This window comes from Poecilia mexicana, unplaced genomic scaffold, assembly GCF_051168715.1.
Source record: "Poecilia mexicana isolate PSO_F unplaced genomic scaffold, ASM5116871v1 scaffold_10, whole genome shotgun sequence".
NCBI classification, from domain to species: Eukaryota; Metazoa; Chordata; class Actinopteri; order Cyprinodontiformes; family Poeciliidae; genus Poecilia; species Poecilia mexicana.
In genome coordinates this window covers 13,750,201-13,776,237 of record NW_028263379.1, presented here as the reverse complement: position 1 = coordinate 13,776,237, position 26,037 = coordinate 13,750,201, and the positions used below count along the sequence as shown (strand labels likewise).

Below are 26,037 nucleotides of genomic sequence, written 5' to 3'. Positions count from 1 at the left end.
TACTTATAGCTTTTTTCAATATTTGCATTTAATGGGTTTTCAGAGGGGGAAAAAAACCTATAAAACCAAAGGGTTTATGCAAAGTATTATCCTTTTCATTTTGTCTGATCTTCCTACAAAGACACACAACGATTTATTAATTCAGAGGATAGCCAATCGCATCTATTGTTTTCCTTAACTACGTCAGGGAATAGCCAATCAGATTCCTTGTCACGTTTTCTGCTCCGCCCATTGTTTTTCTTTCCGTTACCAAGGTGACCGCTCAGCCGAGTTACCGGTTGGCGGAGCCGCTGTTACATCAGAGTGAAGCCGGGATTTCCTCTCCCCCTGCCGGGCTGTGTGACCGCCTTAGGTCGTTATGTGACGGAGGAGCAGAGCCGTGGACACCGCTGGGAGGAAGCAGCACGCACTACGTACACGTGAGGCGGAAAGTTTGCCATGTTCAGAGCCAGTGTTTCCATCTGAGCACCGCAGCGGCTCTGCAGGGAGATGTGTCCGCACGACGTCGGAAAAGTTTAAAAAGCTAAAAGAGGAGGCGTCATGACCATCTTCAGCTGCTCTTTTTGATTTTCAGCACGCTTCACATTTGAACTGCTACCAAAGCGACCCGCGACTGGCGGAACCAAACGTAAGTGATAACAAGTGGGAATGTACAGTACTCAAAATAACTGTTAAGCCAGTTATACATTCTCGATATCATAAAGAGCTCATTGTAAAAGTGTTGTTGATGAAGTGATCTCTGGAAGCCTTCTGAAGTTTTTAAGTTGGACCTTTTGACTGCCTTGGTTATACCTGGCAGTCAGGTTATACCTGACCTGGCAGGTATATGTAGGTTTCTACACATAAACCTGTCAACAGGTTTCTGTGTAGAAACCTGTTGACAAGGTTTCTACACAGATTCATGTTTAAATTTGACACTCCGATACAAGTTTCTAGAGTTTTTAGTGCTTTTTGCCTGGCCCAGTGTCAATAAAATAGCTTAATATGAGTTTACTGTACATAGTTCTATCAAGCTACAGCTTGGATGGATGGAGGGACAAGTAGTTTTAATGAATGAAGGGGTGGATGGTCAAGCAGTTTTATAGGATGGATGGATGAACAAACAAGTTATTTTAATGGATGGATGGATGGATGTCAAGCCATTTTAATAGATTTATAATACACCCAAATCAGTTTTATTGGTTTGATGGGTTCTATAGTTGTTTCCAGACTGTACAGGAACTCAATGTTCAGTGTGCACTTCTCAGGTAAACAGTACATAAAATACTTTTTTTTTTACTGAACACAATCCATCCAGGACCTAACAAAGGGCCTTGGAGATACCTGCTTCTTTAGCTGAGTATCTGTGTTAGCTGGACAGAAGTTGAGTTATAAAGCAGTCAAACTTCAAAAACTTGCAAAAAGCAACATAAAATAGAACAACTTTAAAAACCTGACTGATTAAAATCAAGATATAAAGACATAAGAAATTACTTTAAGATCGGATCAGACAACTAATTTAACTCAACTAACATTGTTAACATGCAGGAATTCTGTTCAAAATTCTTAAGTGTTTTTCCCTTTCCATTTTTCAGCTGGAATGTTTGTTTTGTTGACACAATGTCTACAAGTCAGTACTCAAGTTAGTACAGTGTGTCAGAAACCTCCACTGTCTGGTTTCTGACCAAACTTGACTAACAGGTATGATCATTTTTTAGATCATTTGCATTGCTTAAAACACTGTCATTGCATGAAAGCAAACTTTGGCTGCCTTAAGCGCACATTAAGTCGCCGCCGCGCTGAGTCACAGCCATTAGAGAAACTTCACACACGAGGGCTGTGGATTTGTGTTTTCCCCTAACCTCTAAACTTTGGTTTTTGCTGCATCAACAGTGACTGTATTTCTGCATATTTCCCAACACTACTTCTGGTATCAGTTTCTGTTTTGCCCCAGCTGAGCTGTCAGTATTGAATCCCCTCACCGACTGCTTTCCCAGGACAGTATTGTGGCCCACACCAGGCCAGGCTGACCTTGTAATGGAGCTTTTCTACAGAAGGGATCAGTAACGGTGTACGGGACGCGCTGGCACAGCTCAGACACCTGCTTCTGAGCACTCGCAGCGGCTGGCAAGCCGTCTTTAAATAGATAAGCGCTGTATGCTAGAGAGAGGTGCTGACCTGCGAGCAAGGTGGTGTTTTTTTTTATAAAAGACTATCTGCATCGCAGAGGGTGATTCAGCAAAACACTGCTCTTCTGTAATAGCTCTTGGGGTTAAAGGAAGACAGAGCAGGTGGATTACTGTGTTTTATCTATTCCCACTGAGAGTTTGGCTGAAAATGTCAGCTTAGGAGTGATTTAAAAAAAAAAAAGCGCATACCATAGCATTTCACACCAAGATAACCTGTTGCCTGTTAGAAAGTACATCAGTCCGTTAGATTTGTGCATTTCTGTGAAGATTAATAAGTCAGCTGACAGGAATGTGGAGAACAGTGAAGCTTTCACAGCTTTCAGCTCATCATATGTTAAAATGTCTACAGGCAAAGCAAATCCTTTAAGGCTGGGTTTTTCATTTGGCATAGAAGCACTTTGGCATTATTGCTGCAGTATAAGGTTACGCAATCTTATGTCAGTGATGAGAGAGTTGGACCACATCATCATAGTTTGTGTCAGTACATCCTAAAGATTCTCAAAAGATCCCTTACAGCAAGTCAGATTTGTAAGTCAAGGCATTTAAGCTGCAACTGAAGTTGTTCCAAATATTATTAATATCCTCTTAATATATTTGTATTTGATTTGCACCCTCATTGTAACTCTGTCTTCTGAGGCGAACATAACGTTTTATGTTTAAAAGATGATCAGAGGTTTTTCCTTATTGTTATTTTTACTGAATAGCTTTCAATTTTTGTAAAGGCAGTGCAAATTTGATTATGACAGTTTTATTAAGCAAAAAAAATTATTGCAGCTGCACCGTAAAACAGGGGAAATAATTGTCCAAACAACCCAAAAATGATGAACAGAAGTCTACAAAAATAAGAAATCAGCAGCAAATTATGCTGCCATCATGAGCAGCATAGTCTCTAGAAAAAACTTTTGCGAGGGTTATTTTCATGGCTGCCTCATTATGAAAATGGAAATATTTGAAATCTCCCAGTTCAATCATTTTGTTATATAAAGTAGCTTTTAAATAACTTTAGAAATCTCTTAAAGTTAAAATAACTTAACTTTAAATAGAGTTCTGCACTACGTTCTTTCCTTCTCGTACTTTTAAAATATTCAGCTTTTAACCAACTATCTCCCATTTCTATCATCTTAGTTTTGTTTGTATCAAATAAAAAAAAAAAATCCATCTTAAATCTCCTCTTTCATGAACACAGATGTATACTTCAGGACTGAACGACGAGTTTCCAGCTTACACATATCAATAACTGTTTGCTCTGTGGCATGCAGTGTATAAATGTTGACTTATTGAAGAATTTTAATAAAAACATATCAATCTACACACAAAGCTCCTGCCATGATCCAGCGCAATCAGTTTTGAAAATTGACTAGTATCTTAAGTAGCGGTGGTAGTTGTTGTTTTATGTCAGTAGCTGATGCTGATATAAAGCATTTAATTTATTTATTTTTAATCAGTCTTCTTTTTTTTTTTTTTAAATCTGCAGCGGCCCCGCCATGTTCCCTGATGCCCTGGATGCAGCCGGCCGGGTGGAAGGCCTTCCACTATCCTCTCCACAGCCGCTGCCCCACCTGGATGAGGAGGAGGACAGCGAAACATCGGTAGAGAGGGGGCCGAAGAGACGAGGCCGCTACCGCAAAAGCCTGCAGCTTTTAAAGCCCTTCAGGATAACACACAAGTCAGTCATTTATTTAATGTTTATGTCTTTTAACATAAGCGACAGAAGACTGAAACAGAAATGTACATGCATGAATCATGAGCATCAATTTCACATTAATGTTGTTGCTGCCAAGCTTCTGGCATATTTTGGACCACAAATTTGACCACTCTTCTTGGCAGAATCGCAGCAATTTATTTAAATTGTTTTGTGACCTGGCATTGACCCAGCTTTGAAGCGTAGTACCCCAGATTCTCTGAATATTTGAGGCTTACTGTTCTGCTGGAACACCGAATACCGCCTGAATTTCAACAGTCTCACCCAAATTGTGATGCTCGGATTGAATAGAACTGGTTATAATGTCCAGAAAGAATCAAAGGAACAGCGATGTTCAAGTGTTCAGCGATGTTCAATTTGTCATGAGCTGAAAGATATTTGAACGTCAGTGTCACAGTTTCCAGTTAATAACTTCTGCACCAACAGGGACTGAAAACATAAAACCCAAGAAAGAAGTTTCAGTCACAATTACAAGTTTTACTGGATGATAAGTTACCCAAGAAATTATTGTGATAAACAATAACATTGCTGCTTTGAGAGCATATCCAACCAATATAAGTATTTTAATGGCATAAGAATGCAAGCTTGCCCTCTTAATGAATAGTAAATTTGAATTTTGTAAATAATTATTTCGGACATTCTTAATATCCAAAATAATTAACACATAAACAAAGTGACAAAAAACAATAAGTAAAGCAGAAATAAGAACCACACACGACTGAAAGCATAAATGAAATGGATTATAAAGTTAACAAAACTGCCCTCCCAAAAAAATTTTAATTATTAGAACAGAAATCATAGAGCTAATTTTAATTTGTCATGCGTTTAGGAGATTTATTGCTTATTGTGACAGGCTTTGTTCCAGTTTAAAACTCCACTAATATATAAAAACTGCCTGCATAGACAAGCCCAATACTTTCTAGTGAAGGGTTTAAGTTCAGACCAGCTAAAAACTAATTAATTTGTTCCTCAATAGAAAGTATAGTGTTTGGTAAAGTCAAAGGAACGTTTTCAAACCCTAGAAAACTCTTAGCAACGGCCGGCCATACTGGTGGCAGCATCATGCTGTGGGTTTGTGGAAATGGAAGACTGTCTCTAAATGTGTCAATATTACTTTAAAGTATCAGCTTTGTGGTTTAAAATTTGACACAACTGTGTTCCAACAGGACAATGAACCCAAACACACCAGCAGGCTGGATTTGGAATGCATAAAGCAACAAACATGAAGCTTTATAAGTCTTGACCTCCAGTATAATGCTGACTGCTGGTGGCTGGAACAAAGCTTATAAAGAAATGTGGCTTTCTTGTGGGATTTAAACCCCCTGCTATGATTATTTTCATGATGGCACTGGACAAAATGTAACGTTCGTTATTGGCTTCTCAATCTGTGACTGTATATTGTAATTTTATAATGTAAAGCACTTTGAACTGCCTTGTTCCTGAATGTGCTATACAAATACGCATAATTGATTGATTGATCGAACCAAATATTGATGGGCAAGCTGAGTGTTTAAACTTTTGATCCTGTGGATTTAAAAGAAACAAGACTAAACTCAAACATTTAATGTTAATGCTTCTCTCTGTGACATTACTAAATGCATATGACATACATTGTGTGTGCATTTCACTCAGTGGTTTTCTGCTGACTGTTGGGGTGTAGCAGGAGGCCCTGATAAGGGCCTCCTGCTACACTTATCCCTCGGTGGGAACTTATCCCTCGGTGACACACAGCACCATGTTTGAGCATGTCTCACCTGATAAACCCCTCCTGCCCTGCTGTTTTTCACTCCTTTCTCAGATTTCTGTGAAGAATGTGCAAATTGCTGTCCAAACACTGCAGGCAGGGTTCTCCCGTTGCTGACTCTGGCCATCAAAGTCACCTCTTCCATGAGAAATAACATAGCATCTCCGTGTCAGCGCTGCACTTTTAGGGCTCTCACAAATTTCCACATCTTCTGCTCTATTCCAGGCATCAGCACCCAGTTGATAACGCCGGCCTCTTCTCTTTTATGACTCTGCAATGGCTCTCCCCGCTGGCACTGAAGGCCTACAAGCAGTCCAGCTTGTCTTTAGATGATGTGTGGGGATTGTCTTGCCACGAAGAATCAGGGGTCAACTCTCAAAGGTGAGACTGTCCTCTTGAAAGCGACCGGAGGTGTGAAAAGGCAGATTGTTCCGGAAATACTGGAGACTTTGAACAAGTTCAAAGATGGAACTGAAGAAATGTGAAAGTTGTTCAGTTTTCTTTTGCTATAGAAAGTACTACAAGGACTGATCCCATCTAATTTAGTTTTAGACTTTAACCTCAATATTTGCTTTATTTCCCAAAAGACCCAAACCTACTGGGACTTTTCTATTTTGAGTGGCTGTCCTGTCATGAGGAGAAAAAGAAAAAAATAGCAAGAGGAAAAAAATCAAGTTTCCTTTTATTATTTAAGAAAAAAATGGTATATCAAATTGAGGAGGTTTTACATTAATTTATATATTGATAAAATCCTTTATCTTAGATTTTCCACTTCACAGTTGTTCAACTAAACATTCTGATTTTTCAGTTAGTGGCAGAAAACCTACAGAGTCAAAGAAATAAAAAAAGGTAATTTGCCTCCTTTTAGAGCCTGTAGACCAGGGGTATCAAACTCAATTTCACCGAGGGCCACTTCAGCATATTGGCCCCCCTCAACGGGCCACCTTGACGGTACAAATCAGAAGTGCATCCCTGCTAAAACACCCCAGACAAAAGGTTGACTTCCCTCATTCAGTTCTGTAGAGGCTTATAATGAGTCAATGGTCCAGGTGTGTTAGAGAAGGAATGCATCTGAAGTTGCAGTTAGTAGCTCTGGAAAACTAGACTCGGGCAGCCCTAGCATAAATGTTTAAAAATACAATGTTAAAAATAAATTAAACACCACCTCATATAGTTAAATAACTGATTTCATGTGTTGAAGTTTTAAATATTACATTTGAGTTTCCATGGATGTAAAATTACTGCTCAGTTTTAAAATTACAATATTTAAATCAGTGTTTAAAACAAACAAAAAATAAAAAGTCACATGGGTAGACATGATAGACTTTACACAGAGATTTAGTCTCAGAGGCAACTGAAATCACTTAATAAAAAAAATCCTTTCTGAATATCATCTCATGGTCTCTGAACTAAATGCGTCTTTCTGACCGGGAGCTGACAGCGTGTTGAAGAGTTATGGACCGGACGCTTTGGAGCGAAAGGTTAGGAAGCGCATTACAAACCTTTGGTTGAAATGTAGTTTGTAGTCAATTTGTGCTCAAAACCTATTTTAAGTCAATCATCGGCCTATAAGATGCTGGGGGGCCACATGTGGCCCGCAGGCCTTGAGTTTGACACATGTGCATTACGCCACAGAACTGCCAATTGGCAATTGAAGTAAAGTAGCTTCGATTTCAAAGAAGCCAACTGGCAAATGAACCATCACGAAAGAGGAAGGCTCTTGTTGTCTCACTGCACCCCAAGAGATGCATAACCTACAAAAACCATTTCTGTCTGGTTTCGAACCAGAGACCTTTTGCGTGTAAAGCAAACGTGATAACCACTACACTACAGGAACTGAACTCCTCTGCTTTGTTTCAGTTTGAGGTTCCAAAGTTGATGATGTGAGATGCAACGCATGAAAATTTCAACTGAGGCTTGTACTCTGATGCCTGGAATCAGAGTACAGACCCTGACACCACAGAACCCTTGTTGACCTTTAGTAAACACCTGTGATGAATAGAACATACAAAATCTGTTTCTGTCTGGTTTTGAACCAGAGACCTTTTGCGTGTAAAGCAAACGTGATAACCACTACACTACAGAAACTCATGCTCTTTGCAGTGTTCCTGGTAGATGAGCCACATTTTGTTAGAGACTAATGTCAATGATGGGCATGGAACAATGTCAAATACTTATACCACAGATCCTCTCAGAGAGCACAGTAACTTGGTGAACAAACTGTCAAACTTATACTTATGCCTAATTTCACATTACAGTCCATAAACTAAGCGTAGGATCAAAAAATTGTATTGAAGATGTCATTAGCAGAGACAAATGGTTCTACAGAGACTTGGTTAAATGGCTAAAAAATAAAATCAACACTTACAAATAAAAAATGGTTCAAAAATAAAATTAACACATTAAAATAAAAAAATATATCTGAAATACAATCAACACTTGAAAATTAAAAATGGTTAAAAAATAATATCAACACTTCAAAATACAAAATCTCTGGAAAATAAAATATTATGTATGATGTTTTGAAAAACATTTCATATAAGCACTTTTATCAAATCTTCATTGTGGTAAGATCATGTAAGTTCTTCTTAAATCCATGGAAACTCATCAGTTTGTAAGGTAGGTGAGTTAGCTCAGCAGGTTAGAGCACCATGCTGGTAATCCTGAGGTCATCAGTTCAAACCCCATATGGGGCAATTCATGTCTAAGGTCTTTCAGACAATCAATACTTCAAAATAAATAAGGGTTCAAAAATAAAATCAATACTTCAAAATAAATAAGGGTTCAAAAATAAAATCAACACTTCAAACTAAATAAGGTTTCAAAGATAAAATCAACACTTTACAATAAATAAGGGTTCAAAATTAAAAATGGTTCATTTATGTTTTCCCATCCACCTGAATAATATGTAGTTGCGCCCCTGGTTGTGTTAATCCATTTGAGGATTAACACAACCATGATAAAACTGTATAGTTTTATACAGTTTTATCATTTGGTAGTGGATAAATCATGTTTTCAACGATTATAAAGCAAAAACTAAGCTGTTGAAACATTAGAATAATTTTCTCAAGTGTTCAGAAGATCAGTACATTATTCTCTTAGAAATATCTTGAGAAATAAATGACGACGCAGACTGTAACATGCGCAGTCCGCTGCTCAACCACTGCGGACGAGGCTCCCTACTGCGAAGAATTAAAATCTGCTGGAAGTAACTCATCCAGTGGATTTAACAAATGGAGCCTTCTGGGTTCACGTTACCCAGGAGAGCGGCGCTCTGGAGCAGCAGCAGACGTAACATCTGTCCGTTTCGGAGAAGCGAAACCACGCAAAAATAAACAAATAAATAATAATCCTGGTAAAAGCTCACACCGGACAGGGTAAAACACTCACAGAGTTCAGTTGATCCGTTTGGATCAGACAGATCCAACTGACTGATGAATTAGCGCAGATTTTTCTGCAGATGGGAACCAGGAGGAAGTGCGTTCATACCCCAGCGGGTGAAGTGATGCTAATTTAAGTGAAGTCGCTTAATTTAATTTATTAAAAGTTATTGGGCCTCAGTCAGTGGTTTTTGTCACTACGAGAAAAATGTAGATGCATTTATCTGCTTAATCTGTGACGGGATCTGGATTCACGGTGAATATTAACTAAACCGCATAAAATGCGACTAAATAGCCGATGTTAATATGATTGTAATTTCACGGATAAAAATAGTACATGACCGATTTTTTTTTTATGTTGTCGGTCAAGATAACGTCTAGCGCGACCTGCCGCCCTGACACCAACTCACACACATCTTCATTCACAGTCTTACTTGTAAATCGATGTTTCTTTTCTTGGACGTTTTGATGTTAGCTTGTCGGTGTCTCAGTTTTATTCGCTGGGAAAATCAATAAGCAGCTTGAGGTGACTCTGCTGCTCTCTAGTGGCGAGAAGCCGTAATGTTGGCTGGTAACAATCGGAATGCATTATGGGAGAAGTAGTTTGTAATCAATTCGTGCTCAAAACCAATTTTAAGTCAATCATCAGCCTATAAAACGCTGGGGGGGGGCACATAAAATGACCCGCGGGCCTTGAGTTTGACACATGTGCTGTAGACCCTCTTAGATAAAAGTGTGTGATACGTGCTATGTTTTTTTTTTTAACTGGCTGTGGTTTAGATGCCAGTAAATGCATAGGTATTTCAGGTTTTTATTTATTTTACCAAATGACATGAACATGTGATAGAGGAATTTATTTTTAGCTTATTGTGGTCCAGCCCAGATTCACCAAATTTAAGTTCGATAGATTCAGGCATAGAGCTGATCTAAGTTAGTCTATATGTCAATGGAGCAACTGAAGGATTTTTTCCAATAACCACTTCTGTTAATGAAAGGCACTGTATTTCTATTATCATGTAAATAGTTTTATACAGTTTTATCATTTGGTAGTGGATAAATCATGTTTTCAACGATTATAAAGCAAAAACTAAGCTGTTGCAACATTAGAATAATTTTCTCAAGTGTTCAGAAGATCAGTACATTATTCTCTTAGAAAGCTTATTTGGTATCAATCTGCAAGGAAGGTTCAGGTGATGCAGTACAGAGTCAGATTTTCCCAATCCTGGTCAAACCGGGTTTAGAGGATTTCCACACAACCAAAGTCTCTGACAGGAGAGAGTTGTTCTTTTGGTAACAAGAAATTTAAAATAGTTTTTCCATCAACAGGATGTACAAAGGCATGTTTTTTAGCAAAAGATTAAAATAAAGAAATGGCCACTCTTGAACTGTCAGGTAAGAGGGTGGATTGATTGTGCTTTGAGCTAATGGTGCAGTCGGTGGCTCAGGTAGCTTTTCACTTTTTGATAAAAGAATTGACTCAATAAAATACTGAAAGCAAAAACACCAACGTGCTGGTAGCACGGAAAGCAAGCTTTGAGGGAAAAGAGCAGGCTAATGAGTTTGATCATGATAGATTTTGAATCTCAATGGATTGGCTCAAGCTGAAGGTCTTGACATGACCAAAATAGTCGCACAAATCAGTCTGAATCTCAGACCACAGCAAATATGTGAAATGAGACGCTCTTCTGAGATGAAAAGAATATTCAACTTTTTGGTGTGCATGCAAATTACTGCATGTGGATAAAACTAAGCCTGTGTATTACCAGAAGGAATAATTATCCAAAACAGCAATCTGACTGTGAGCTGTTTTACAAAGAAGAATGGACAAAAACTTCAGTGTTTAGTTGTGCAAAGTCTTGAAAATTTACCCCAAAAGTCTTGCAGCTATTATTGCAGCAAAAAGGGGATTTTACAAAGTTATGGCAGAGCTACTAAAAACTAATGCATAGCATAATTTTTCATTTCATTTGCACATGCGCACTAGTTTGTGTCGTTCGAACACGTAATATCCCAACAAAATACACAGAAGTTTGTGTGGACCAGAAATTGTTGAACCTTTTTCCAATTATTTTAGACAATAATATATAAAACACAGTGTGATGGTAAGTCTTACACATCACCCTTAACTTAAATTTCTTCTGGGAAAGATGGCCACCTTTAACTTTCAGCTTAAGGTGCTGTACTTTTGTTTGGTGTTGTTGTTGTTCTTTGTGAGATGTGCTCAGTCTGCTCCATGAGACCTAAGTGACGATCAGCCTGCCTGTTCTTTACACTGACGCAGGAACACTGTGTTGGGGTCGGGATGGGGCGTCTAAGTATAGCAGGGATTAGAGATTACAGTGAGAGTTGTTGCCTGACTTGTGCGCTTATGTCACTCCTCCACCTGAGTCTCAGACTGACTCCCTGACTGTCACTATAATTAGCTGTCACTGACTGTCTCTGTTTGGCTGCCAAAGCACGGCTTAAGAAATAGTGATGCTCAAATTTACTGAATGAACCATCAAGACCAGAAATAAGCGCATTAGAGGGCATTTAGACCCTCACTGAAAACGAAACGCCTTTTTCTTCATTGCTCTTGTGCCGTCACATCGCCATGGCATGACTTGGCAATAGAGAGGAGGGTGACTTTTGAGGAAGTTCTTCTGAATCTGGTGACAACTGCGTGACTTGCTCTACAGCAAGATTTGTGGTTCAGTGTCTGGCGGTGCATTTCTACTTCTTCTGTGACTACTCAAAAGGAGCATTTGTGAACCACTATCCTGCCTCTGTGCTGTGTTTGAATGCTTTACGTTATGTCATACACAGCGGGAATGGTTGTGCAATCATTGCAGAGATGATGGAGAATTTGGAGGGGAAAAAAAAAGAAAGGGAACCCTGGGAGAGTTGACACTTGTTGGTGCTCGGTGAGGTGCAAACCTTGGTCGCAATGTCCCGGCCAGCACTTCCTTGAAACATCAGCGTTGCTTGCCATCTGGCTGGTGGCTGCTAGGAACATTTCATTCCTGCTTAAAAAGCAAACAGTCCCGCTTGCGGAGCACACATTGTTGCCCCTGTGCTCTCATTTACATTTCAGTTGGAGTCTGCGGACGCACGAGAGCTTGTGTTGCAACGCAGACGTCTTTTAATTGTTATGTTCATGTTAGGGTTTTTATTGTGCCAGATTTTTACTAAAAAAATGTTGGCTGTTTGTTGTATTTAGAAATATTTCAACGGTTCAGTGATTGAATTAAAAACATCTGTGTATTCTCTGGTCTTATAATCAGGTCTTTGTTTGTGCACTCAATTTTGGTCAATAAAGACATTTGTTCCCTAACAAAACATCATCATGAACAACAGTGAACAGACCACAGAGGTCAGGGACGAAGTTGTACAGAACATAAAATCATTCTCAGGTTGCCAAACAGCAGCCCGAGATTTCCCAGAAGGCTTTTCAAGCCATAATCCAAATACACAAAATTTTATCCAGTATCTCTGTCTAGTTTTTGGTGCAAACATCTTGGCACACTTGAAACAAAACAAAATTAATTTACAAGTAACTTTTCAGCTAAATATATGAACTTATTTTGAAGTCAATAATTCCTTTGTGCTTATTTTAAAAAGTTCCACTTCCACCGGCAAATTTTTCCACTTATAATGTGGAAAAATGTCTTGATATAAGTGTTTTATGAAACATATTTTATAAACAATTACACAAAGAATTAAATATGAATGCATTTAACATTTTTACTTTTTATTCCACTCTGTGTCAAGCTTAAATAGTGTGGCACTGTATGGCAAAGTCTTCACATGAAAGTAAAGCTCGAATAGTGGCCATGTTATTAAGTGAAATCATATTTTGTCATCTATTTTTTCAAAGTGCTACAGTAGGTATTGATTTTTTTCATTTCAAAGTTTTTTTTTTGTTTCATAAACTTTTTCGTCACTCATTTGTTTAAATTGAGCTCAACTAGATTCTCAATATTTCCTCCTGCTGATGACATTTCTGCCTGTTTTTTAATAGAATATGAGGCATTGCATCTCTAATTCTCTCTCACACACTCAGCTAATTCAAGTTGGGTGTGTGCTGCTTTTGGCTGCTGTTTAATTGTAATTTCCTACATTCAGCACCATTTGACTTAGAATAGTAATTATCAGGCAGCGTGAACGTGTAGCTGCCTTAATGCTCCGTCTATCTCTGATACGTTTTTAATAAAGTCGTTTGGGGCGTAAATTACTTTCTGCAGCTGCTCCGCTGCTGCTTTATAGACTCATTAGCCGTGAAGCATTTGGCCAACAAGATATTTATCCACTTCAAGCCACATTCTGCAGCCATTGAGGTACTTTAGAGCATCTTCAACATGTTACCTTCCTTTCTTAGACTAATTACGTGATGCATCATTCATGATTCTATATTGTAGGTCACCTTCTTTATTATCACCACTAGCTGCACGTCTCTTGTGGTTTTTACATAGAATTATTGCCTGCCAGGTTGTTTATCCCCCCGACCCCCGGTGGATTCTTGGCATTCTGATACACTGCCTGTACATAATTTAAGACAAAAGAGCAATATATAGAATACTCTCTTTTACTTAATACAATCTCGACTTCTGTAAAGGCCAAACTAGCAGTGAATCTTTCTCTTTTTTATTATTATTTCAGACTCGAGTTTTTGTGGCACAGTGAGCTGAAAATGCGTGGACGAGAGGGAGTATCACTGACAAGAGTTTTCTGGAGGTTCTGCCAAACCCGGATGCTGGTGGCGATCTTCTCTCTCCTCCTCACAATGGTGGCAGGCTTCGTTGGACCTGTGAGTACCATTCAAATCCTCTTTCTGTTCATGCTCCTTTGAGAATTAAACCCTCAGGGTTCTTGTTTGCACTTTAAATCTCTTCATTCACTTTCTTGCTAGACTTGCTATTTTAAAGCAAAACAAAGCCTTTGATGGTGATGGAGAAACTCAAAATAATTTGTGGTCAGAAATGTGTAGTTCTTTTTTTATGTCTCTGCTTGTTTTTTTTTTTGTTTTGTTTTGTTTTTTTACCTATTTGCCCTCAGAGAAAATATTCAATAGGTGCATATTTCTAGTCTTTCCATATCAGATATTTGAAATAACTTCACAGCCTTGTTTAAAGTTCAAATTTACTTCTTATCTAAATTCTCTTGCATTGTTCCTTTGTATCCTTAGCAGTTTATTTTTAATGCTGCAGTATGTTTGCCTTGTTTCATCAGTGCTGCCAAGGTTTAATAGCATTAACTGGATTTAGTTTTTGGTCAGTGACGCATTTCTCTACCATTGCTTTCTAAACTGCTTGCTGCACATGATCGCACAGCAGCATTGTGTGGAGTTTTTCCTGCAGTTTAAGATGTGATAAAGATATTTAAGTGGTCTTGGATTTCATATGCATCACTGGCCACATTTATTTGCACCCACTTCTAAAGGTATGCAGAAAGTCTTTAAATTAAAAATGTAAATGCATTCATGCAAACTGTGAATACCTGACAGAGGACTTATATTGTCTTACTGAATATTGAACCATTTGTTTAAATGTTATATTTTCCTTTTCTTTAGTTGACCAAAGTTTCTAGAGGTTTCTGGTTCACTTCTAATCAGTAACCCGTGGCGTTCCCTGGGTAATAAATGTAACATGACACTGAGTCCGGTTCTTTTAGCCCCTGGCCACTAGGCTGAATGAGGATCCATATTTGTATTGACATATTTGTGAGCAGGGTAGTAAGGGTTGCAGATCAAATACATGACTCCTGTTAGAAAAGTGCTGCATTGTAGCATTTTGGGGGTTGACAATGGTTTTCGTAATAGGCATTAGACACCATCTACATGCCAACCAGTTGTTTGTGTTTTTTGGACAGAAAAGGCTTTTCTGAGTGTGCCTGACAAATTTAAACATGTGGAGTTTGTTAAGCTCTACTAGGATTTTGATTGCAGTTGTGTTCTTTGATCAGATGAGAATAGGGCTAGTTTTTTCATGGCTTTAGTGGTTTTATAGATCCATCCATCATTATACTAGGGTTGGGTCACAGGGACAAGAGCCTAAGCAGAGAGACGCAGGCTTCCCTCTCCCCAGACACTTGGAGTAGGACCTCGTACCTGACCCGGAAAGGACACTCTATCCTTTTCTGGTTCACGACCATGGTCTCGAATTTGGAGGTGCTGATTTTCATCCAGACCACTTCACACAGGCATCTGCAGAAACAGACACCTGATTCTAAGGTTAACAAAACGGATCCTATCATCACTTGACTGCACCTACAAACGCTAGGGGGCTGAGAGCGGGCCTGGAATCAAACCCAGCACCTCCGGGTCAAACTGTTGGGTAAAAAACACTCCAGGCGCATCAGGTGTGAAATGAAAGCACACCTTGTACTCACTGTTGAGCACTCTGCGGGACTTGGGAGGCTGTGGACCTATTTGACTTCCAAAACCCATAGAGAACCTTGTTACAGTGTGTCGTGGCATCATTGATGTTTTAAATGAGAAATCTAATGAGAAGTAAACTGGAAATGGGTTAAAAAGTCAAATATGGGTTCTTATGGGGAAAAAAATCAGATTTGGGTCCCATTTGGCTGTTCTGTGACTATGTAGCCTAAGTGTAGCTGGTATTGAATGAACTATTTTACCTTGGAGCTACTATTTCTCATTTTATTTCCCTTTCAATAATACACTCTACACTCTATCAGATTTTCTAAACTGAACAGTTTTTCTTTCACGTCTTTCTTTTTTTTGCTGCTACATTTTCCCTCCTCGTTTCTGTCCACACTTAGGCTCTGCTGGTCCGAGCTCTCCTGGAATATTCCCAGAGCTCCCAGATTTCCGTGCTGTACGGCCTGGCTCTGGTAGCCGGGATCTTCCTCATGGAGCTGATGCGCTCCTGGTCTTTGGCGCTCATGTGGGCTGTGAACTACCGCACCGCCGCGCGCCTCCGTGGGGCAGCGCTCACGTTTGCTTTCCAGAAGATCCTCCGCCTGCGCAACACTAAAGACATCACCCCAGGCGAGGTAGGCGGCATCAGTGGAGAGGGAATAGAGTTGCATCTTGATGGTTGAGATGGTTGACCAGTGCACCAGTCCTGATCATTTCCTTACAAATCTCACATTTTTAGGGCGAGATTGACTAAAATTAGTCACACGGCTTAAATCAATAAACACAAGGAGTTGTCTTTGCTTTTCCTGCCCAGCTGATCAATATCTGCTCCAGTGATGGCCAGCGGCTGTATGAAGCGGTGTCAGTGGGCTGCCTGCTGGCTGGAGGGCCATTGGTGGGAATACTCGGCCTTTCTTACACTGCCTACTTCCTGGGCCCCACAGCTCTGCTGGGATCAGCCATTTTCATCGTCTTCTACCCAGTAATGGTATGATTTCTTGTTGAGGCAATGGAGAATGTGATGCTTTGTGTGTCAGTCACTGTGTCCATCAGAGTGCCTTAGAAAAATCTGTATGCTCCTTAAATCCTGTCATGTTTTGTGTTAAGCTTCAAACTTTAACACTGTTGACTTATTAGCTGATTTCTGAATGCTTTGGTTGCACTTATTCTTCTTTAATGGCCTCAGAGTAAAGGGGACTGGACAACAGATGCATGCAGATATTTTACACATTTTATTTGTAAAAAAGTTGAAAAGCTGTCATGTAATGGCTTAGAGCCAGACCCAAATGAAGGGCAGACAGAGATATCTCTGAGCAAATGGGATAAGTAGCTGAAAAAACACACAGGAGCAGAATATAAATACCAAAATAAAGCAAATCGAAAGTCTGAGAGACCTTGACAAAAACCATGTATTGCTTTCCTTTCACCACTTATTTATAGACTACTTTGTGTTGATCTGTCACATACAATTCCTGTAAATTGCATTTAAATTTCTACTTGTAATGTGAGAAAATGTTAAACAGTTTATAGGGAACAAAGAGGAAATTTCAAAAGACTGAAGAAGAAAAACAACAAACTCTGCTGCTGACTAAATCTTTTTTGCAATAGTTTCTACAGACTTTTCAAGAACCCCACCAGCACTCTTAATCGCATCATAACTATGTGACCATAAATCTCCCATCACCTTTTGAGCTGTTAACGTCAAATTACACCAATTACACCTCAGGCACAGCCGGAGACTTTGGTGTTCATGTGAAGGACGTTTATCACTCTAGTCTCCCGGAGAGGCTCCACAGCTCAGCTAATACAAGTGCGTCTGCTTTCATTTCCTCTCCTGCCACTTATTCTGTCATCGTTTTTTCCCCCTCCCCATCGCCGTCTGGACAGATGCTCGCGTCGAGGCTGACTGCGTATTTCCGCAGGAAGTGCGTGGCGGTCACTGACCGCCGGGTGAGGCTCATGAACGAGATCCTGGGCTGCATAAAGTTCATCAAGATGTACTGCTGGGAAGACGCGTTCTCTCAGAACGTTCAGAGTGAGTGCCTGGAGACTTCCTACATGACTCAGCGTTTACATGCAATGGGCCTGTTTCCTGTTTTCTGTGCCTCTCTGAAGAATCCAGAGCTGCTTTGTTCTTCTGTGGGCTCATGCTCACTTTATTTTTAATATCAGTCACATGCAAATGACAGGAGATTACTCCATCACCCCAAATCCGTTTTCCTTTGAGTGCTTCTCAATGTTTTCTACCTCTATGTAGGTGCTAATGTTTGGAAAATCTGGATTGTTTTTTTTTTTGTTTTTTTTTTCACTAATGCACTTCTGGTTTTTCCATAGTTCAGACTGATTTTAGCATTACCCTCTTTCTTTGACAAGTGTGCTTTGCTGATTCTTTTTATTTCAGCTTTGAATTCAAGTCAACTCACAGGAAGAATGATTGAATCATCTGTCATGAAAAAAATCTCTTTTTTGCATATTTTTATACTTCAAGTTTGGGTCCCACAGCTTCTAAAAACAGCTTGAACACATGAAGAAAACCACCCAGCCATTTTTTAGTGTCTGAAAAATGAGCCATTTCATAAACTTCCCAACTAACGAGTCACACTGAGCTGCTACCTAGCAACCGCATCCAAGCCCTGGCTGTCACCTAGCAACACAAGGGGACCTCCAGCACAGTTGGTCAGCTGGTTTTATGGCTATATGTTCTGTATAATGGCTGATTGAAAGACAAACGTTTGGTTGTTGATTTACCATTCAGAAACCACTTGCTAAATTATTGTTGATTGAGCAGGAGACCCCACTTCTTCTTTCCAGAGAAATACGGTTGTACAATTGTGCATATGTTTGTACCCATTTTCACATGCGAGTGTAAATGTTGAGTGGGAGGCGTGGCCAACAGCAGCTTATTTGGGTTAAAAATGACAAGAGGCCCTAAAATGGCTCATTCTGAAAGGAACTCAAAGAGCAGACTAAAATGTCTTTATTTAAGAATAATTTTGTTCAAAAAACATGTAATAAACATGTTCTGAATAGCCCATAAATCTATCCTAACCTGTTCAAGGAAGCACAGTAGAGCACCTTTAAGGACAAAGTGAGAAAAAAAAAAAATGGTTAAAATCGGAAATCGAGTTTGGTCTAAAGAAAACATCCGAGAGGTTATGTTTAAACAATTTTGCGCAGCCTTTCTCTCCATGTTGTGATATGTTTACAGATAAGGATCTTTTCCTCCCTTTTTAATCGTTCTCCAAATTAATCAAGTGGGGCTCAGTTTTACTGCTGTTCTGTGATGACCTATTACAGTGATAAATAATTGGTGTTCAGTTTAATTACCTATGAGCCTTACGGGTTACAGAGCCATTCCTTTCAATTAGTATCACCATTACATGGATGATCAGGGTGTTTGGCCTGGGTGTGTGACTCATTCTCTGCTGCTCACACAGAAATTCATCTAAAGGGAATCCAAACGGGGAATAAGACGTTCCGGGAGGACTCGGAGGAGGGAATTCTCATATTTCACACACTGTACTGCTGGAGCCTAAGATGCTGAAGCTTTTTGTTCCTGCGTTGGCGCCCAGTGCGCCCGGGTAACAAAGCAGCCAGCGTATGCATTGAGTAGATACAAGCATGGAGGAAGGGGTCAGTTTTTGGGCTTCAGGCCCAGAGCGTTATCAAGCCTCAGCAGGTTTTTAAGCTCCTGCAAGAGAGAGGTTCTTGTAGTCCCTCTTGGATCTGTTTTTCCATGCATGTTGTGCTGGTTAGTGACTCTAGGGGTGCTGTTGATTAAATGTTCATTGGCGGACCCTTTGGGAGTCACTCAACTCCTACTTTACTTTGTTTTTCCCTGTCCTCTTAGTCATCTCTCTTTTTCATGTCTGTCCCACAGAGGTGCGGTCAGAAGAGAGGGGGATACTGGAGAGAGCCGGGGTCGTCCAGAGTCTCACAGTCGGAGTGGCTCCAATAGTCGTCGTGATAGCGAGTGTGTGCACTTTCACCCTGCATATGGCCTTGGGCTATGACCTCACTGCCGCTGAGGTATTCATGCCAAGTCATGAACATAACTGTACATTGTCAGCTTTGCACGTCGTTTGTTTTTTTAATTGTTTTTAAACAACATCTCTGTCACTTGCCTAATGAATCCATTCAAATTGCTTTGTTGTGTTTGTTTTAAAGTCATAACTGAGAAAAACATCCTGCAAGTCACTTTTGTTTTTTGTTTTTTTTCTGTTATTCATAAGGCTTTCACTGTAGTTGCTGTTTTCAACTCCATGACCTTTGCCCTGAAAGTCACACCTCTGGCTGTGAGATCCCTGTCGGAGGGGGCTGTCGCAGTCAGTAGATTTCAGGTGAGAAAGACGGAAACGTCTACAGAAAATATACGATGCCTGTACATGGGGATTTTTGTGGTAGACTAATATTTCATCTAAATAAAATCAAGCACAACTAATGGAGCACACCAGACAGATCTGAGACAACGTGATGGAGAAGTTTAAATCAGAGTTAAGATACAGACACAGCTCAGGTGGGAGAATCTATTGACAGGACAGGATAGGATTCTGTTGGAGGACCAAACATGATTTGATTCTCCAAAAAAAATGCTTACACAGCATTTTATTTGATTCCAGATATAAAATATTCACTTAAGAATTGCGTAAGAAGTGTGGGGGACCTTTTCAAATCTATGCAATGCTTTTAATGCCAGCACAGTCGTGTGCCATCTGCAACGTGTTTTTATCTGCATCCTGTTCTGCCAAGCAAACTTTTTCTAATCAGATGGACTCTAGTAATTGAAGCGGTGTGCCTGCTCTTGCTGCACTAACCACAGAAGCCTGTGGTAATAATATTGTGTATTATATCCCTGTGTTACATTGTGTCATCCAGCTCCGCAGGTGGATCAGGGATTCAGGATGACTAATTTCCGATTGTCTGTTCTCTATCTGGACCTTACAGTTGATTTCAGAGATGGAGAACACATGGCTTACTAACTACAGACCCTACAAATCAGGTCTTTATATGAGAGTGGTATTGTTAAAAGAAACCCATAAGTAGTCATGTTTCCAGTTTACCACAAACATCCCCTTGGTGAAGCACTGAAACATACCACTGTTTTTTCTTGACAGATTTTTATAGAAAAAAAAAAGAAATCCATGATTTTGATTTGCTTTACAAATATCCACTATTTTGTCAATCTGTCACATTAAAACCCTATAAAACACACCAAAGTTGGTTAAATGGGGAAATGTTCAAACAATGTGACTAATTTTGCAAAGCATTTTAAAATGTCGTGGTACGTCTAAAAATGTAAAAGCCTTTTTTGGGGGTTGAAAATCTAAAATAAACGTAGAATGTTGGTACTGTGTGAGAATCGGCAAGTGGCCTCTACCTAGAACAAATGAAAAGGTGATCTTGTTGCTACAGACCTTTCCACCTGACCCCCATACTGATGCTTTGATATCATGTTTCCCAACACACGGTGAAAGTCACATGTTGGTGAGAGAGGTTTCCCAGAGCCAGCTGGGGTTAAGTAAGCAGACATTTCTGCCAAAGATGCATCAGAGGGTCCAAGCTCCTTTCTAAATTCACTCCAAAGCATGAATTATAAAGTACTGAAGAGCTTAATGACAGGCCAGACTGTACTTAAAAGCATTAGGCTCTGTAATGCAGTCACCAGTGCGGTGCAAGTCCATCATTATGTAACAGAAATAATGATAAATCTCATGTGAAAAAAACTTTAAGCCAACCATGCGATAAATTCTAGTTTTGTTTAACCTCACAGAGGCTCTTCATGATGGAGGACAGAGAGATGATTTTAGCCAAAACGGAGGATCCAAACAACGCAGTGGAGTTTGTGGACGCCACTCTGGCCTGGGAGAAGGCACGGCCCCCTGTTAAAAAGCCAAATCCGCCTCCCAAGAAGCGCAGTGGGATACAGCGAGTGCTGCGCAGGGAGAAGCTCAGCCTCTACATTTCCACAGACAACACCAAGGCAAGTCAAGATGCTCCCAATGCGCAAAGTCTCCTCACAAACATGGAGCAGGAGAGCCCGCAAAGCACCATCTCCTCCACCCAGAGCATACGGCCGCCGCTGCACAAGACCCTGCACCGCATTAACCTGCAAGTCAAAACGGTAACTCCACAAATAAGCCTAGGGTGTTTGTAGAGTTTTGCAGCAGCTCAACAAACCCTAATCTTAAGTTTTCTAATCGAAGGGATCCCTGGTTGGAATCTGTGGAAGTGTCGGAAGTGGGAAGAGCTCACTACTGTCGGCTTTACTTGGACAGGTTTGATTCAGTGGCTTCGTTTAATTAAACACAGTAATCCCAGAAAAATCTGAAAATGTAACATTTAGTGTTTTCATTGCTTCTATTTTTCTAATTTTGTACAACAGATGACTCTGGTAGAAGGTAGAGTTGCCGCAAGCGGTGGCTTCGCTTACGTTTCCCAGCATGCCTGGATCCTCAACGAGTCTCTAAAGGAGAACATCTTGTTTGGAAATGAGTTTGACTCGGTCAGGTAAAAATCTCATTTTGAGTTACAGTAAAACAAATCTTAAGATTAAATTTGTGGCATCTGAAGGATTTTGCATTTGTTTCCTCTTCAGATACAATGCCGTGCTGGAAGCATGCTGTCTTCTCCCAGATCTCGCTGAGCTTCCATATGGAGATATGACTGAGGTTTGTGTGTTTTCTCTCTTACGGGACGCCTCGTATTTTATTCACTAAATATCACAGGCTGCTTAGTTTGATACTTGTCATGCAGATTGGGGAACAAGGCGCTAACCTGAGTGGTGGGCAGCGTCAGAGGTTGAGCCTGGCTCGTGCTCTCTACAGTGAGAGACCCGTACTCCTCCTGGACGACCCACTCAGTGCAGTCGATGCCTGCGTGGGGTCACACATCTTCAGCAGGGCCATTCGCAGGGCGGCCAAAGGGAAAACGGTTCTGTTTGTAACACACCAGCTGCAGGTCAGAACCATCTGTCAACCTCAGTGCATATTTGTGATATAGTACAGACTTCCATTACACTTAGAGAAAAGTCTGAGATCTACGTCCATATCCGCTACACAACTGATATCCAATTCTCCATTTTTAGTTATGTGATTTGCCAGAACAGTGGCAGTCTGAACCTTTATTACCTTAGCTTTTGCCAGAAGTCTGTCTTTCTGGCTGCCAAGCGAGGTTTTTTTTTTTCTTTCTCCTCCTTCTCCTTCCTCCGGCATTTACTGAAATGATGGTGAAGGTAAAGGCTGGACTCCAGGTGCATGACTGGAGTCTGATAGGATTTGGCTCATTTTTAGTCTACCTGACAGTTTAAATAATATCCGACTGGACTGTCATCCAGAAAATATGAAATTTAACATTTCATTATTTCAGCATTTTATTAACTTTGTATCTATGTGCATAAACATATTTTACATAATGCTACATTTTAGCTTATTTACTTATATTTGATTATTTAATTAATTAAATGAATGTATTTCTTTTATTTTACAGCAATTATTTATTTATCATTGCTGCCAAATTCTATAAGTGTTCTCACATGCATTTTGCAGCAATCCTGCAGAATAAAACTAAGTGTTTAATTCAATTAAACACTTACAGGAAACAAAAACGATCAGTGTCAAAATAACTGATCAGTTTGAGCCTTACGTGATGTCATCAGTTGTATGTGTGCGGCAAAGTCTGTTTTTCGATGGGCAGATTTTGTCTTGATTAAATATCGACTTATAACAAAACAGCTAGAGAAATAGAAAAACTGACCATGACTTGTTGTTCTTTGATAAGATGAATGGCATCTAAAGTCAGCGCCATTGATTTTACAGAAAAGTCTGGCCCAGTGGCTTTGAAATGTTCTTTTACAACCCGTTTTTCCAATCATACTAAAACGACCATGAACCATTTGATTTTAAGTCTTCCCGTTTTTATGTCTGTTTTACATGTCTATAAACAACTTTTACCTTTTTGTTTCTTTCTTTCTCAGTATCTGCCCGAATGTGATGATGTCATCCTGATGAAGGACGGGCAAATTGTTGAGCACGGCAGCCATGCGCAGCTAATGAGTAAAGAGCGTGACTACGCTACCTTATTCAACAGCATGCAACAGGAGGTAAGGCCAGGGCCACGCGCGGGACAAAGCCTGCTCCTTTGAATAAAGGATCTTTGCCCCTCGATGCACATCAATACAAAACATTACAAGCTGAATAATGCATGAGTACAGATAGTCGGGCCCGACAGCAGAGAAATGTTAATGTATACAAGGTCTTTCATTATTTATGTTGAATCGTTTCACTGGTGAGCTGCAAAACGACCGTGTCACTTATATCTCTGTTTAAATTCAGGGTGGTATTATGGCACTAAGCTGATTGTTTTTTTGTTTTTTTCAAATCTAAGCTTTTATTTTCATATTTGTCTTCCAGAATGTTGTGAAAGAGAACTTAAAGAATAAACTGAGGACGGAAGAAGTGAAAACAGCTGACGGCGTTGCTGAAGTTGCCAAGGTTGAGCCAAAGGTGGAAAGCAAGAGCGGAGGTGAAAGACGCTGTCTATTCCTGTTACATCTGAGGTTAAAGCTGAATGTTGATATTAATAATTCTTTTATTCTTGGCCTTTTGTTTCAGAGCGCCTGATGAAAGCAGAAGAAAAAGGCTCTGGTGCAGTCGCCTGGTCGGTTTATGGAGCATACATTAAAGCTGCAGGAGGGCCACTGGTCTTTATCATCAACATCGTCTTCTTCCTGTCCACAACCGGCAGCATAGCCTTTAGCAACTGGTGGCTGAGCCACTGGATCAGGCAGGGCAGCGGGGTAAGTTAGGAGGCCGCTTTTCATAAAACAAAAATTTAGTTTTATATCCCGTATATGTTATAATTTATTTTCTCATCAAAAACATTCCTGGAGTGTTTTGGCTCATTCATGCATGTTTGAGTAATCCTTGAATTTTGGGACGCCTCATACAAAGCGACGTCGATTTAGTCCCCAGGCGAGCTCCCGATAATGTCAGTTCTGTTTTGATTTTTAACAGCATTGATTAAAGTTGATCAAGACAACAATAGATAATAAATTTTCATAATAAAATTAATTGGTTAATTGATTTCACTGCATCTATCCAGGGGTATTGCAGTAGAAGGCACTGAATAAAAATGTAGCCCGCACTTTTTAGAGTTCGCTCAGCTTTGCATTGCTGTGTCACAAACAAATCACATTAAAATACATTGAAGTTTGTGTTTGTGTCATAACAAATGTTTAACCAAGAGATATTAACCTCCAACTCTCTTTGACGAGCCAATCACACACAGGTGTGTTTGAGAAGGGAATAGTTATAGAGAGTTATCCCTTCATAATAGAGAAGGGATAGTTGATCTGCAGGACTGAACTTGGCCTCTGCTGGTTTAAGGGGTGGGAATACTTTTGCAGAGGGATAGCGGACACCTCTCTTTAGCGTGCGTTTTGGCTCCCAGAGGAAAACTAACTACTTTGCTTCAGTGAGTTGCGGCAACAGGCTGAGAATTAATCTGAATGCGGGTGATTAAAAAAGTAACGGCACCTCGGTAAACTTAATTAAAAACAAGCACAAGCAGTCGAGAAACAGATGTGCAGCAAAGCAAGGAGTCAACGCCGCGGAAGGGATGTGCTCCGAATAGTGAACGTCACCAGGCCGGCTGGATTTGATGTTCTTTTTTGAAAGCCAAACTGTTCTTTTCTCAATTTCATTAGGGAGCCAAATGGGGAATTTTCCTTTTTTCTTTCTGTGTTTGTAATTTGTTGCTCCATCTGCCCTCAGAACACATCATTAATCTCTGCAAATGAAACGACGGAGAGCAACAGCATGAGGCTCAACCCCCATATTCAGTATTACTCCACTGTTTACGTCGCCTCCATGGGAGCAGCGCTATTTCTGAAGACTGTGAGGGGGTTGGTGTTTATCAAGGTAAGCATCTTTAAATCATTCTCTTTCTTTTTAAACACCAAAGATGAACTTTAATTTAAAATCTTCACATTATTAGTGTTTTACAGTTTAATGCTCCTCTTGTAATTGTGATTTTTCACGCTCGCATGGGTGCAGCGCCGTAATGGAAAGTAGCTGCAGGCTAAATCCATTTAGCATTTGTCCGCTGCTGCTTTTCACAGCTTTGCGAAGGCAGTGCGTGTCTGTCTGGGGTTGAATTAAAAAAACCAGAAATCAACAAAAGAGTTTGTGCTTATGTCAGCGCCCCCCTCGGGTGCACGTCCGCTTTTTCACGCTAACCCGTTCTGACACGACATCGTGGAGGTTAGTCCCCCCCGACGTGAATGTGTGCCACTTGAAATTGCTAATTTTTCAAAGATGGATGATCTTTTTTTACCTCTAGCTGCGATGAGATCTTTGTGAGTGTTAAATATTCCATTAATAGAATTAATTTGTTCTTTGCTGCCACATGTAATTTCTGTCCAATCGGTGAAATGTCTTTTGCGAACTGGGTCGCAACCTTTATGTAGGCCTCCCAGAAACTCATTATGAATTGGGATTTGACAGCCGAAGGAAAACAGCCACCCAGCTCCTCACACATGCTCAGCATATGGAGTGCTGGTGTTGGTAACATGTGGCTGCCGATGGATTGAGCGACTCGATCGCTGAGTGATTCTCCCCTGACCCTCCTCAGCCTATGATTGCTGCCGTCTGCTTGTTCAAGTTGTTTGTTTACATGTCAGGTCTCAT

At 40.1% G+C, this 26,037-nt stretch overlaps 1 protein-coding gene and 1 non-coding gene across 2 annotated transcripts in view; one reads left to right on the top strand and one right to left on the bottom strand.

Moving 5' to 3' along the window:
• Positions 1–311: 311 nt before the first annotated feature.
• LOC106920040 (ATP-binding cassette sub-family C member 5) overlaps positions 312–26,037 on the top strand; it is a 37,584-nt gene continuing 11,858 nt past the window's right edge. The window contains exons 1-18 of the mRNA XM_088009440.1: positions 312–628; positions 3,643–3,834; positions 5,840–5,995; positions 13,633–13,780; positions 15,754–15,987; positions 16,167–16,340; positions 17,240–17,387; positions 19,233–19,381; positions 19,585–19,692; positions 21,123–21,473; positions 21,556–21,627; positions 21,735–21,859; positions 21,948–22,020; positions 22,106–22,309; positions 23,325–23,450; positions 23,761–23,872; positions 23,962–24,146; positions 25,123–25,269. Coding sequence (XP_087865566.1) covers positions 3,653–3,834; positions 5,840–5,995; positions 13,633–13,780; positions 15,754–15,987; positions 16,167–16,340; positions 17,240–17,387; positions 19,233–19,381; positions 19,585–19,692; positions 21,123–21,473; positions 21,556–21,627; positions 21,735–21,859; positions 21,948–22,020; positions 22,106–22,309; positions 23,325–23,450; positions 23,761–23,872; positions 23,962–24,146; positions 25,123–25,269 — 2,694 coding nt within the window. The 5' untranslated portion in view covers positions 312–628; positions 3,643–3,652. The remainder of the gene's footprint in view (positions 629–3,642; positions 3,835–5,839; positions 5,996–13,632; positions 13,781–15,753; positions 15,988–16,166; positions 16,341–17,239; positions 17,388–19,232; positions 19,382–19,584; positions 19,693–21,122; positions 21,474–21,555; positions 21,628–21,734; positions 21,860–21,947; positions 22,021–22,105; positions 22,310–23,324; positions 23,451–23,760; positions 23,873–23,961; positions 24,147–25,122; positions 25,270–26,037) is intronic.
• On the bottom strand, positions 7,630–7,702 carry trnav-uac (transfer RNA valine (anticodon UAC)). The gene has a single exon. It is a non-coding gene; the product is annotated as a tRNA-Val (tRNA).